Source organism: Gorilla gorilla, chromosome 8, assembly GCF_029281585.2.
Source record: "Gorilla gorilla gorilla isolate KB3781 chromosome 8, NHGRI_mGorGor1-v2.1_pri, whole genome shotgun sequence".
Classification (NCBI taxonomy): domain Eukaryota; kingdom Metazoa; phylum Chordata; class Mammalia; order Primates; family Hominidae; genus Gorilla; species Gorilla gorilla.
Window position 1 is genome coordinate 46,791,324 of NC_073232.2, and position 14,518 is coordinate 46,805,841.

A 14,518-nucleotide genomic window follows, 5' to 3' on the forward strand; every position below is an offset into this window, starting at 1 on the left:
GAGTACATTTAGCAGTTACCTACTTATTTATCTGAAACAACAATGAAAGATATCTTCTACCCAATGAAGTGCAAATGTACCTGCTCTATCTCACTGTTACTTTCTTCACTGGCAGCTTCACTGGGGTTACAGTCAGGTTCAGGATGAGGAAATCCATTCTTCAGTTTGGGGCTTTTCTCTCCAGTTTCTCCATTCATTTCCTTTTCTTTCTTCATCTTCTTGGGCTTAGGAGCATCTATTTCTTCCTCAGAAGGCTCCTCATTTTTTGTCACTTTTTTGGTTTTAGAAGAAACCACTTTCTTTTCAATGGGCTCCTTTTTCTTTCTCAAACTTTTGGTTTTAGGAGAAATGTCATTTTGAGATGGCTCCTCTTTCTTTTTTGCCTTTTTGGATTTAGGAGAATTCATGTCAACTTCAGAAGGCTCTGCTTTCTTTTTAACTTGTTTAGCTTTGGGGAAAACAGTTTCTTCCTCTTCTGCTATCTCTTCAGTCTTATCAGATTTTGGCTTCTCTTTTTTCTCTTTCTAAAAAAAATTCATAAGGAAAATACAAACACTGAATAAGGCATTTATACATTTGCAACATTCATCAATTCTGGATTATTTCAAGATCATTTTCAACTTTAAAAAATACAATTTTGGGGCATTTCAACATTTGTACTTTCACGCTGTGATAAGGTAAAAATCAAAATAGTAAGCTTTTTCTAAAATCGCTTCTTAGCTATATATATAGACGGGTATATATCAATAGTTTCACTATCTTGGAAAATGAAGAGTGCCCCTTAGTAACTATTCAACTCATGTGGGTCAAACAGTTGTAAAACAGATTTTCTTTTTTGAGACAGAGTCTCGCTCTGTCGCCCAGGCTGTAGTGAAGTGGCACAATCTCAGCTCACTGAAACCTCCACTCCTGAGTTCAAGTTATTCTCATGCCTCAGCCTCCCGAGTACCTGGGACTACAGGTGCCCACCACCACACCCAGCGAATTTTTGTATTTTTAGTAGAGGTGGGGTTTTCCCATGTTGCCCAGGCTGGTCTCAAACTCCTGAGCTCAGGCAACCCACCCACCCCGGCTTCCTAAACTGCTAGGATTACATGAGCCACCGCGCTTGGCCTATAAACCAGATTTTCATAAGGGATTTGGATAAGCTCATGGGATACTCCAACAGGCTCCAAACTCAATACTATAAAAAGTCCAAATTCAATTCCAATAGAATAAGGCCAATGTATCTACAGATTGATGATGTTAAGCAGGTTTCTTTTCTTTCTTCCTGCTAAAATCCCAGGTAAAACAACAGGGATTTTTTTTGTTTTTTTAAGAGACAATTTCACTTTTTCACCCAGGTTGTGGTACAGAGGCATGATCATAGCTCACTGCAGCCTCTAACTCCAAAACAGGAATTCTGCACTTTGCCTATCTTACAAGAGCAAATGAATTTATACAAAGACAGTTTAGGGCCAGGTGCAGTGGTTCATGCCTGTAATCCCAGCACTCTGGGAGGCCAAGGCAGGAGGATTGTTTGAGGCCAGCAGTTCCAGGCAAGCATGGACAATATAGCGAGACCCCGTCTCTATTGAAAAAGTTTAAAAATTAGGCCAGGCGCGGTGGCTCATGCCTGTAATCTCAGGACTTTGGGAGGCCAAGGAGGGCGAATCACGAGGTCAGGAGAAGGAGACCATCCTGGCTAACACAGTGAAATCTCATCTCTACTAAAAATACAAAAAAATTAGCCAGGCATGGTGGCACGCACCTGTAGTCCCAGCTACTCGGGAGGCTGAGGCAGGAGAACTGCTTGAACCCAGGAGGCGGGGGTTGCAGCGAGCTGAGATCATGCCACTGCACTCCAGCCTGGGTGACACAGCAAGACTGTCTCAAAAAAAAAAAAATTTTTTTTTAATTAGCCAGGTGTAGCAGCACAGCTATACTCCTAGCTACTTAGGAGGCTGAGGTGGGAGGATTGCTTGAGCCCAGGAATTCAAGGCTGCAGTTAGCTATAATCATGCCACTGCACTCTAGCTTGGGTGACAGTAAGACTCTGTGTCTACAAAAAATAAAAGGGCAGGATGCAGTGGCTCACACCTGTAATCCCAGCACTTTGGGAGGCCGAGGTGGGCGGATCACCTGAGGTTGGGAGTTTGAGACCAGCCTGACCAACATGGAGAACAAGCCTGGGCAACGACAGCAGAACTCCATCTCAAAAAATAATAATAATAAAATAAAGAGACACTTTATGAAACAAAAAGTTATAAAAACTCACAGTCTATCACTCATGTGTAAAAAAGATGTACTTAATTTAAAATAAAATAAATAAGTTACAAGAATATGGAAGGAGTGACACCTTAGAACCAAGTAAGACAGATGACTGTGGCTCCTATTTGAACTTTCTGACCCTCTACAACTTTTCATACTACTGAAAACAATTAGACATGTGTTGTAGCCTCCTTAGAAGCCTGTTCTGGCAGAGCCCCAGAACAATGTTGGAAGTACATATTACGCTGAATTCTGCCTCCCGGAAATTTCAGGCCTGGTCTCTGTTCTCAAATCATAGATTAAGAATAATCTACTTGCCAACAAAAAACAAGCTAGTCTCCTTCCAAAATTTTATTCGTTTTCATCCCTTGGTTCCACCAAATAAGACTGAGTTTCCCATCCTGGTGGTCTCTTTTGGAATATAACAGAGTTTGGTCATGTACCTCTGGATTTGAGCATGCCAAATTGAACGCGATTGACTGATGCAATGTAAACCAGGACCACGACCTTCTTGCACCTGAGTACAAATCTGCCGCGGCTTCCTACAATTCTAAAATATTGCTATTGTAAGAACTCCATATCAAAAGACAGAGAAACCAACAACGAAAGTTAATTCTAAGTAGCGTACAACCTAAGTTCAAGGACAATCTTTGTTCCCACTGACTTGATCTCAGAACAGAGACTCAGTCACAAGTTAAATCACTAGGAAGCAACAGCAAAGCAGCGGACAGCTATCAAGGTTAAAACTACTGCACACTGCTGGCCTATATAAAAAATATGGTGTACACTCAGCACCGCAACACATGCCTTTACATTTCCATGGGAAATCCAGTCAACTCACGTGGGTCAAACAGTTGTAAAACAGATTTTCTTAAGAACTGAATTACGTCATCTTCTCAGGGCGGCTTACCGGAAAACAAACTCTACTTCCCTTACTAGAGTTTAAAAAGTCACTAAAGACGCGGCCCACGTGCGCAGATGAAGTTAAGATCTCTCCAGTCTACTCTAAAGCTCCAGTGCCCACATTTTTTTTTTTTTTTGAGATGGAGTTTCGCTCTGTTGCCCAGGCTGACGTGCAGTGGCGCGATCTCGGCTCACCACAACCTCCGCCTCCCGGGTTCAAGCAATTCTCCTGCCTCAGCCTCCCGAGTAGCTGGGACTACAGGCGCGCGCCACCATGCCCGGCTAATTTTTGTATTTTTTAGTCGAGACGGGGTTTCACTACATTGGCCAGGCTGGTCTCGAACTCCTGACCTCATGATCTGCCCGCCTCGGCCTCCCAAAGTGTTGGGATTACAGGCGTGAGCCACCGCACCCGGCCTCCAGTACCCACTTTGACTTGACTTGTAACTTCCTTCGCGCACGCTCATGCCAGGAGTTATGTCTTAGCCAACAACGTGGAGCCTGACTGAAGGTCCAACTCTGCGCACTGTGTGAGGCGCGCCCAAGTCGCCGGGGACCACGTGGGACACCCGGCCCTCTCCCGAGCTCCAACAGGGCCTCTCTACCAGAGTTCCTGGGACATGTGGATGCCTATAAGCTCAGAGGAAGAGGTCAGCGCACGGCGGACCTGACTCGGTCGGGCAAACGACGCGTCCACTGCCCGGGGAGCGCACCACTCCTGGGTGACCGCCCGCCAGGACCCACGCCCGGTGTCTGGACGCGCTGTTACCCGCCGCGCGCTCCCACGATCCCAGCCCGGGCACTTCTCCCGCACCCCGGGGTTCCGCTCCACTCAGCGTCCCTCCTGGCCCCAGGTCCCTCCGTTTCACCTCCTCGGTTTGCTTTCGCAGTGTCTCCCCTCTTTTCATTGCGGTGTCTGATTCCAAACCAGCGTCACTACGGAGTTTTCCCGGCATCTTCAGCGCAGGTTGCCCAGGCCGACCGGTCTTCTCAACCGCGTGGAGAGGAAGAGGTAGCTCCCCACCTTCGGTCCACCCGGCTTTCGTCACTTCCCGTAGCAAGGCACTTCCGGGGGAAGCAGGAAGCACAGGAAAAGCTGCTTTCCGCGTGGTGAACTCAAAGCAGCGGCCTGTGACTGTGGTTGGATTTAGTGAATTGACCACTTGCGGCCCTTGGTCTAGAAGGCACCTACGGAATGGTAGAACCGCAAGGAATTGCAAAGGTTAGCTTTGTATTCTCCAACACTGGCCAGATTTTCCCTAGCCCCAGCCTGATAAATGAAGGCTTCTAGTTGCTTTTGAGTGGCGCCATCTTCAGTGCTTTATGTTGTATTGCTCGAGTTTGCACGTACAGACGCGCGGATGTGTGTCCTTAATCATCTCTTGGAAACGTCTACTCTGAAAGTGTCGACCAGACTCAGGAGCCTGAAGAAAAAAAATAATTCAGTCGGGTCTGGTCGTTCATGCGAGCACTCAAACATCTTATGAGCGTTCACTGTGTCAGGTAGGAGAAACAGGACTAGTATTCACTAACAAGCACAAAAGCCTTATCGTCAAGAAGCTTTATAGACTAGCGGGAGAGAGAGGTCTTGTGGGTTTGAGACAGAGTCTCGCTCTGTCATCCAGGGTGGAGAGTGCCATGGCGTGACTTGGGCTCACTGCAACCTCTGCCTCCCGGGCTCAAGCGAATCTCCTGCCTCAGCCTCCAAAGAAGCCAGGACTTAAAGACTAGCCCTGGCGACATAGCAAAACCCCTATGTCTATATATCTATATATATCTATATATATACACACACACATATATATTATATATAAATAAAATATTTCATATATATAAAAGAAAAAATAAATTTCAAAAATGGGATAGAATAATATCTGACATTGAAAATCGGCCTTTTTTTTTTTTTGAGACGGAGTCTCGCTCTGTTGCCAAAGCTGGATGAAGTGGCACTATCTCAGCTCATTGCAACCTCCGCCTCCAGCGATTCTCATCCTTCAGCCTCCCGAGTAGCTGGGATTACAGGCCTGCACCACGACACCCAGCTAATTTTTGTATTTTTAGTAGAGATGGGGTTTCACCATCTTCACCAGGCTGGTCTCGAACTCCTGACTTCAGGTTATCCACCCATCCGCCTCAGCGTTCCAAAGTGCTGGGACTATAGGCATGAGCCACAGCGCCCAGTCTTTATCTATTTCATTTTTTTGAGACAGGTTCTCCCTCTGTTGCCCAGGCTGGAGTGGAGTGTAATGGTGTGATCACGGCTCATTGCAGCCTCGACCTCCCAGAGTCAAACGATCCTCCCACCTCAGTCTCCCGAGTAGCTGGGACTACAGGCATGTGCCACCCTGCCTGGCTAATTTTTTAATTTTTTTTTTTTTTTGTAGAGACGGAGTTTTGCCATGTTGCCCAGGCTGGTTTTGAACTCCTGAGCTCAAGTGATCTTCCCACCTCCGCCTCCCAAAGTACTGGGATTACAGGCAGGAGCCACCATACCCAGTCTGCTCTATTATTTTTGGAAACATTACCTAATCTGAACCCAAGTTTCCCTTGTATGAAATGAGGATAACAAAACCTACTTCATCAATTGAGAAAATTAAATAAGATAATGGCAGAAAATGGTCTGGCAGTGCCTGACACACAGAGCACAATCAATGAAAACTGTTAAAACTTAGTGTGTCACAAGGATTTGAAAACACAATTTAAAATATTACATTTTATGATAAAGGAAAATGCTGGAAAAGTATTTCTGTATTTCTGATTACTGCACTTTTTTTTTTTTTTTGGAGACAGTCTCACTCTGTGGCCCAGGCTGGAGTGCAGTGGCGTGATCTCAGCTCACTGCAAGCTCCGCCTCCTGGGTTCAAGCCATTCTCCTGCCTCAGCCTCCCAAGTAGCTGGGACTACAGGCGCCCACCACCACACCCGGCTACTTTTTTTGTATTTTTAGTAGAGACGGGGTTTCACCATGTTAGCCAAGATGGTCTCGATCTCCTGACCTCATGATCCTCCCACCTCGGCCTCCCAAAGTGCTGAGATTACAGGCTCGAGCCACTGCGCCTGGTCTACTGCACATGTTTTAATCTGAGAGTTTCAAGGAAAAATTTTGTTTCACCTAAACTATTATTTGATGTTTCATGGTCTCAATTTTTTTTTTTTTTTTTTTTTTTGAGACGGAGTCTCACTCTGTCACCCAGGCTGGAGTGCAGTGGCGTGATCTCAGCTCACCGCAACCTCTGCCTCCCAGGTTCAAGCAATTCTCCTGCCTCAGCCTCCTCAGTAGCTGGGATTACAGGCGCCCGCCCCCACGCCCGGCTAATTTTTCTATTTTTAGTAGAGACGAGGTTTCACCATCTTGGTCAGGCTGGTCTCGAACTCCTGACCTCAGCCTTGGCCTCCCAAAGTGCTGGGATTACAGGTGTGAGCCACCGCGCCCAGCCATGGTCTCAAATTTTTTTAACAATCTGTGAAAATGTGCAACAGTGCTTTAACTTATATTCTGATATCCCTGAGCCAGGAGCCTTGATTTATTCATCTTTGTGTCCTCAAAATTTCAGACAGTGCCTGGTACATAGTAATCTGTAATTAAGTGTTTAATGAATGTTAACATGGCAGTGGTGGAGGGGAACCCCTTGAAATAAATTTTAGCTATATGCCCAGGTACGAAAGTACCTGAGTCATCCTGGTGTTAGATGTGGAAGAAAGGAGAGCAAGCATGAATGCAGTCAACTAATTGGCCAACAAAATGCTTAACATCTCTGGTTTCACCATTGTATCATGTAGTTTAGATACTAAGTGGAGGCCCAGTCCCCACCTCAAAGAACCTGCAGTCTGGCTGATAAACCACAACACTACATGATCCTGCTATATACGTGATACTACTGCATACAGTACAGGGACATGTTTATTATCAAGAGATATTCAACAAGAGAGTAAGCCCCAGAATGGTACTAAATGGAAAACTTTTCAAAGCTTCTAAAATAAGTTCCTTTGTAACCTGCATATAGGGACAAACCCAAATTTCCACCAGGAAACATGCAAAAGGCCCATTTGACAAAAGGTAGCCAATTAATTATCTTGTCATCAGTATAAAATTCAATAACAAGACGAAGAATAGCTTATATAAATTTGATAGGAGCTGGATATGGTGGTGCACACCTGTAGTCCCAGCTACTTGGGAGGCTGAAGCACAAGAATTGCTTGAACCTGGGAGGCGGAGGTTGCAGTGAGCCAAGATTGCACCATTGCACTCCAGCCTGGGTGACAGAGCAAGACCCTATCTCCAAAAAAAAAAAAAAAAAAGGAAATAGAGAAAAAATTTGATAGGAAATGTTGAATATCCTTGAATGCTTAAATATCAATATTTTGCCAGGCCTATTTCCTCTGATCTGGATGATGTAATGTTTTCACAAAATTAGAGGGAGAATTTGTATTTTTAAAAGCATGTATACACACACACACAACGAATTCAAAAGTCTACAAAATAAAATGTTAGCAGTCATTATTTCTGAGTAATGTGACTGTGGGTGGTTTTTATAGTCTTCCATTTGCTTCTCTACTTTTTTAGATTCCCAACAATGGACATGTATCTTTTTTTTTTTTGAGGCGAAGTCTCACTCTGTCGTCCAGGCTGGAGTACAGTGGCGCGATCTTGGCTCACTGCAACCTCCACCTGCTGAGTTCAAGCAGTTCTCCTGCCTCGGCCTCCCAAGTTGCTGAGATTACAGGCGCCTGCCACCACGCCCAGCTAATTTTTGTATTTTTAGTAGAGATGGGGTTTCACCATGTTGGCCAGGCTGGTCTCAAACTCCCGACCTTCAGTGATCCACCTGTCTCAGCCTCCCAAGTGTTGGGATTACAGGCGTGAGTCACTGCGCCCTGCCTGACATGTATACTTATAAGGAAAAAAAAAAAGGAATATGGTTTTTAAAAACTACTGTTAAGCACTATCCCCAAAATATAGGAAACAAAAACAATGTGAGAGAAGACTCTCAAGATATTTAAACCTAAAAGTGAATTCATAATTCTAAAGCTGGAGAGAATAAAGCAGATGTTATTTCATTTATAAATTGAAAAACTGAAGATCAGAGTAACTGATTCTAGTTCAAATAGCTGTTAAATGACTAGAGCACAGAGTACCAAACAGGAGGCCAAAAGCCAAAAAAGGGAGCCATGAAGGTACTGGCTTCTAAAAGGAAGAAGAGTAAAGATACCAGTGGCCGAGTGCAGCCCAAAGCTGAGAATTTGATGAGAAATTTGCCTGGCCCCATCCTACTTTCAAAACGTGGAAAGCTATTATTTAATTTTGTTAGGACCCTTGCTAATAGGGCATCTGACCTTTAGCAGGTAGACTCTCTTAAACCCATCCACCCTGTTGGCATTTACCTACATACTTATCTTTTTCACTCTTCCCTGAAACCCTCCAATGGCTATCCAAAACAAGACCTACAAAGCCCTCCAAGATACAACACATCTTGCCTTGTTCTCACCATTGCCTTCCTCACAGTCACGATCCCAGCAACAAGAGCTACTCATAGTTCCCCATACTTAAGACCATGTTGTTTCATCAGCTTTTCTGTGCCTTTGCCTGGATGCAAGGTTTCCTGTTTCTTTTACCTACTTAACGCTCAGCCATCATGTCTAAAAAGCCTTCCCTGAACCCCCCCTCCCATTCCAGGGCCAGGTGCCCTTGCTCAGTGTTCACAAATCATTGTAGTTAGTCATTCCCATGGACATAGGTTTATTTGTCCACTTATTTCACTAGATTCTGAGCTCCAGAGTACAGAGACTGGGCACTGCTTATTAACCCAAAACATATTGCCTGGGACATTGTAGGCACACAACATATTCTGACTGAACATAGTAGTACTCATGCAACTTAATATGAATGGAGCCCCTGTTTCATCTTGGTTATACTACAACTCAGTTGCTCAAATGCAAAGCAGACTGAGATTTTCCCCCCAGTTGTGTCTGTCTGTAACACTAGCCCCCCAAATCAAAACTTCCACCTTCCACAATCCAGCACTGAAAGTCCTTCCCTGCCTCCTTGGCTTAACTGAAATCTGGCTCTTTCTGAAAACCCACCCTCTGCAGGTTTCACACACAAGATGTTGCCCATTCCCTGAAATTCCCCATATCCCAGTTGATGTCAGAGTCCTCTTTTCCTCAAGTCCGTTTCCAAACCATTACTCCACTTTCATGTAAAAGCTCTCATCCCTTTGAAGATAAGGCATAATGTCACCCTATACCCCTCCTCATTCAGGTAATTTCCTAGCCTCCACCATTCACTGATATTTTCGAATCGGGTTAGTCTTCCTTACTGCAGTGCTGGCTTGTTTTCATCATAGGAGACCTCACTGTCCTTGAGTACCACCCACATACCCACTGCTTTGACCACCGCAACTGAAGTGACCTTTGTCCCAACAGACAAAGGTCATACCCTGCACTTGCTTCTCCCCAGTTGCTCCATTCTTGAAATCTCAAGTTCAGACAGCCTTCATGGACCTTCAGTCCCTTGCCTCCTCTACATTCTCCGTTATCAACCCCATCTCCACTTCAATCCCTAGGCAGTCTAGACTCCATGGACCATTACTCCAATCACTTTTGCCAGAGTCTTCGGCATCTTTACCTCGTCATCCTTTCACTCACAAAGTAAAACTCCAATCCTGGGTCAATCAACTATCCCTCATCTCCATTCCTACAACAGAATGCTGTGTTAATATAGGAAATCACTCAGTTGTTCCACCTGTAGTTGTTACCTTAACATCTGCAAGATAATCATACTTTCTCCCTGACAAAATGTTATGCTATCTAAGGCTAAAATCTCTAGCCAGGAACAGTGGCATGCACCTGTAATCCTAGCTACTCAGGAGGTTGAGACAAGAGGATCACTTGAGTCCAGTTCAAGACCAGCCTGGGCAACACAGCCAATAAAAAAAAAAAAAATGCCTAGGCACAGTGGCTCACATGGCTCACACCTGTTAACTGAGATTTTGGGAGGCCGAGATGGAAGGACTGCTTGAGCCTTGGAGTTTCAGACCAGCCTGGGCAACATAGTGGGACTTGATCCCTACAAAAAAAAAAAACACAAAAACTAGCTGGGTATGGTAGCACACACCTGTAGTCCCAGCTACTCAGGAGGCTGAAGTGAGAGGATCAGTTGGGCCTGGGAGATTGAGGCTGCAGTGAGCCATGAATGCACCACTGCACACCAGCCCGGGCAACAGTGCAAGACCCTATCAATCAATAAATATATTTTTTCTTTTTTTTGAGACAGAGTCTCTCGCTCTGTCACCCAGGCTGCGAGTGCACTGGTGCAATCCCAACTCACTGCAGCCTCCACCTCCCAGGTTCAAGCGATTCGCCTGCCTCAGCCTCCTGAGTAGCTGGGATTACAGGCACCTGCCACCACGCCTGGCTAATTTTTGTATTTTTAGTAGAGACAGGGTTTCCCCATGTTAGCCAGGCTGGTCTCGAACTCCTGAGCTCAGGTGATCTTAGCCTCCCAAAGTGCTGGGATTATAGCCTTAGCCTCCCAAAGTGCTGGGATTATAGGCATAAGCCACCGCGCCTGGCCTAATAAGTAAACTTTTAAAAAATAAACAATGAATAAATAAAGCTAAAATCTCTAGTTGTGTGCTTGATCCCATATATTCCTTCTCCTCAAACTTCATGTTGCCCTCCCTCCTTTAGGGCTTCTTCCTACCATATTTCAACATGCTCAAATACCCCACCTCCCACACATACACAGAAAATCCTTGCCAGAATTTCATGTCCTTGTAAGCAAAAGAATAAGCTTTTGCTTATTCTTCCCTATTCACAGTCAGATTTCAGAATGAGATCTTCATGTTTGTTCTCACCACTTCATCTACCATTTCCTACTGAACCCACTGCTAACTAGCTTCTATTCTCAATACTCTTATTACTATGGTTGCTTCCTATGAAGTTTCTTTTGCCACAACCAATGACCATTTCCAGCTCGTCCTGTTTCCTCTAAAAGCCACACACTCCTGGGCTTTCTGTCCTCCTCATCTCTTCTCAATGGAGTCCTCTTCCTTCTACTATGAATTAAGTACATTGGTAGCCCTCTGGCTTCCCTCCTCAGTCCTCTGCTCTTACCATACTTGGATAATCTCATCTACTAGCTTAACTACAATTATCATTTTTTGGTCTATCATTCCCAAACTTTTATCTCTAGAACAAATATATCTCTCCTGAGCTTCAGACTTACAAATCTAATTGTCTACTATTTATTTCCTTTTACATATTTCATGGGCTACTTAATATTAAAATATATCTAATCCTGAACTAATCATATTCCCAACCCCTCTTAACTTTTCTTGCTCTTCCTCCTCGTACCCTATCTCAGGGACAAAATCTAGTTTTGCTGGACTTGGTGGCATGCACCTGTAGTCCCAGCTACTAGAGTGGCTCAGGTGGGAGAGTCACTTGAGCCTAGGAGGTTGAGGTTGCTGTGAGCCTGGATTGAGCCACTGCACTCTAGCTAGGGCAACAGTGTGAGACCTCATCTTAAAAAAACAAAACAAAACAAACAAAAAAAAAACTAGGTTTTATTCTGTTTCCCTCTCATCTTTCAATCCACTATCTGAATCCTAAGAATTCTGTCTCCTAAAAACCTCTGAAACCGGCCGGGCGCAGTGGGTCACACCTGTAATCGCAGCACTTTGTGAGGCCAAGGCAGGCAGTAAATCACGAGGTCAGAAGATTGAGACCGTCCTGGCTAACACGGTGAAACCCCGTCTCTACTAAAAATACAAAAAATCAGCCGGGCATAGTGGCACGTGCCTGTAGTCCCAGCTACTCGGGAGGCTGGGGCAGAAGAATCACTTGAACCCAGGAGGCGGAGGTTGCAGTGAACCAAGATCGCGCCACTGCACTCCAGCCTGGGTGACACAGCGAGACTCCGTCTAAAAAAAGAAAAAAAAACCTCTGAAACCTATCCATGTTTCTCAATGTCCACTGCCACTATTTAGTGCAGTGGTTAAGAGTGCTGGTTCAGAAGCTAGACATTTTTCTGGGTTCAAATCCTCATTTACCTCACATCATCCAGCTGCATGATTCTGGACAAGTAACAACCTCTCAAGTGCCTCAGTTCTCATCCCTCAAAATATGTTACTTAGCATTAGTTCAGATCACCAGCATCTCTACCATAGATTACTCCTATGGCATCTTAAGAGGTCTCCAGGCCTCCAGTCTGGCTTTTCTCCAATCCAGTCTCTTCAGTGTGGCCAGCATTCTTTCTAAAATGTAAATCCAATCATGTTACTCCTTACTTTAAGCCCTTAAATGATTACCCACTGTCTTCAAGAAAAGCTTTAAACTCCTTAACAATGTACGTAAGGCCTTTAAAATCTGTCCCTGTTAAATACTAAACCAGTCTCTTATTCCTGTTCTCTATCATATGGAAACCTCAGACTTACCATGCTATTCTTTGCCTCTGGGGTCTGCATATGCTGTTCTCTCTGCCTGCAAGCCCTCTCCCTTCTAAACTCCTCTTCCCACCTGTACATACATGTGGCTAAATGGATACTTCTTTATTTCTCTGTTGGGTGTCACTTTTAAAAGGCCTTCCTGACTCCTAAAACTGGTCAGGTGTACCCCAAGTAGGTCCTTAGCATACCATACCTACCACTGTCTTAGCTTTTATTTGTTAGTCTGTAATAATTGACTCTAAGTTCCTTAAGGATAGTGATTATGCCTTATTCACAACTATACTCCCCAGTGGTTAGCATAGTGATGGAAACATAGTAGAAATTCAATAAATATCTGTGGACTAAATTAATGAGTATGCATTGTTGGCACACTCTTTTAATTAACTGTGTCTAGACTAAAATGATACACCTAACTAACCATGTCAACAGTTTACACAGCCCTTTAATGTAGAAGGGAATTTCTTATTTTTATCACATAACCTATGGGAGGAATGATATGAATACAAATACATCACATTTTGTAAAATGCAAGTAATCTTATGATTAGCTTGACTACCAAGTTTTGTTTGTTTGTTTTGAGACAGTCTCTCACTCTATTGCCCAGGCTGGAGTGCAGTGACACGATCTCGGCTCACTGCAACCTCTACCTCCTGGGTTCAAGCGATTCTCCTGCCTCGGCCTCCCGAGTAGCTGGGATTACAGGCATGTACCACCATGTCCAGCTAATTTTTGTATTTTTAATAGAGTTGGGGTTTCACCATGTTGGTCAGGCTGTTCTCAAACTCCTGACCTCAAGTGATCCGCCCAACACAGCCTCCCAAAGTGCTGGGATTACAGCCATGAGCCACCGCACCTGGCCTGACTGCCAAGTTTTTAAAGAAATTTTTGAGATTACATTGAGAAAATTCTTAACACATAAGTGAAAAGAGACAATAAAAGGAGGTTTTTTTATTCAAAGGTATAACTGGATAAGTAGATTTGTTCCATTCTTGTGAAATACTTTTTAAAAAAATACGACCAACTTCTTTGCAAATAGCAGACACATACCTCAACTATGATGACCTAATTTTTGGTGAATAATGTACATGATTAGGCAGAAATAGGCAAGCTCACACTGGTAGATTAACTATCAAATACTCAGTCAAAACTCCGTTTGTGGCCCCCACTTCTTGATCGATTTCTATTCCCACTTCGTCTTCTACCATCTTGTCGACTTCCTGAGCGACTTCCTTGTCGACTCTGTCTACCTGACCGGCCGCCAGATCGACCACCTGACCGGCCTGACCGGCCTGATCGACCACTTGACCAGCCACTCCTCTGTCTGGAATTAGAAGATGTGTTTCCATCATAATATTCTTCAATTTCAGGTAATTTGGCTGGCACTGAGAGTATCCAGTCGGAATCATGCCACGCAGCCTGTTAGGGGAATTTACAGGATTAATATAAATGCAGAATAGAAACCATAAGCAAACATGTTAAGTACAAGAAGAAACCTTTTTCATATCTATTAGCTAAAGGCCATCTATTCTGTTAACGTATCTGGAACAAAAATGAAAACCAGAAAATAAGCAAAAATATTTTCAATTTTCGAGATCATAAATTCATACTCAGTTTATACATTCTAAAATTAAACTACGTATTATTAAATGTACTAATTACATTCTATAAATAAATATACATTCTAAATATACATTCTAAATAAATTCTAACATTCTAAATATACATTCTATTCTAATAAATTCTAACATTCTAAATATACATTCTATTCTAATAAATATACATTCTAAAACTATACTATGTATTACTAATTAAATAAATATACTAATTAAATAAATATATAAAAGTATACATTATACTCAGTTTATATATTCTAAAACAGCACTATTTGGTATCTCAGCACATTTATCTAATAAATT

General features: G+C 43.6%; 2 protein-coding genes across 4 annotated transcripts in view; both read right to left on the reverse strand.

Annotated features, from left to right (window-relative positions):
- Window positions 1-12,405, reverse strand: part of DDX21 (DExD-box helicase 21) — a 37,141-nt gene extending 24,736 nt beyond the window's left edge. The window contains exons 1-3 of the mRNA XM_004049509.5: window positions 12,207-12,405; window positions 4,023-4,577; window positions 81-524 (exon numbers count right to left, since the gene is read on the reverse strand). Of these exons, the coding sequence (XP_004049557.1) occupies window positions 81-524; window positions 4,023-4,109 (531 nt within the window). The 5' untranslated portion in view covers window positions 4,110-4,577; window positions 12,207-12,405. The remainder of the gene's footprint in view (window positions 1-80; window positions 525-4,022; window positions 4,578-12,206) is intronic.
- Window positions 12,406-13,522: 1,117 nt separating this feature from the next.
- Window positions 13,523-14,518, reverse strand: part of DDX50 (DExD-box helicase 50) — a 46,283-nt gene continuing 45,287 nt past the window's right edge. For all 3 annotated transcript variants that reach the window (XM_019034869.3, XM_063710048.1, XM_019034871.3), the window contains one exon: window positions 13,523-14,018. In XM_019034869.3, coding sequence (XP_018890414.2) covers window positions 13,740-14,018 — 279 coding nt within the window. In that variant the 3' untranslated portion in view covers window positions 13,523-13,739. The remainder of the gene's footprint in view (window positions 14,019-14,518) is intronic.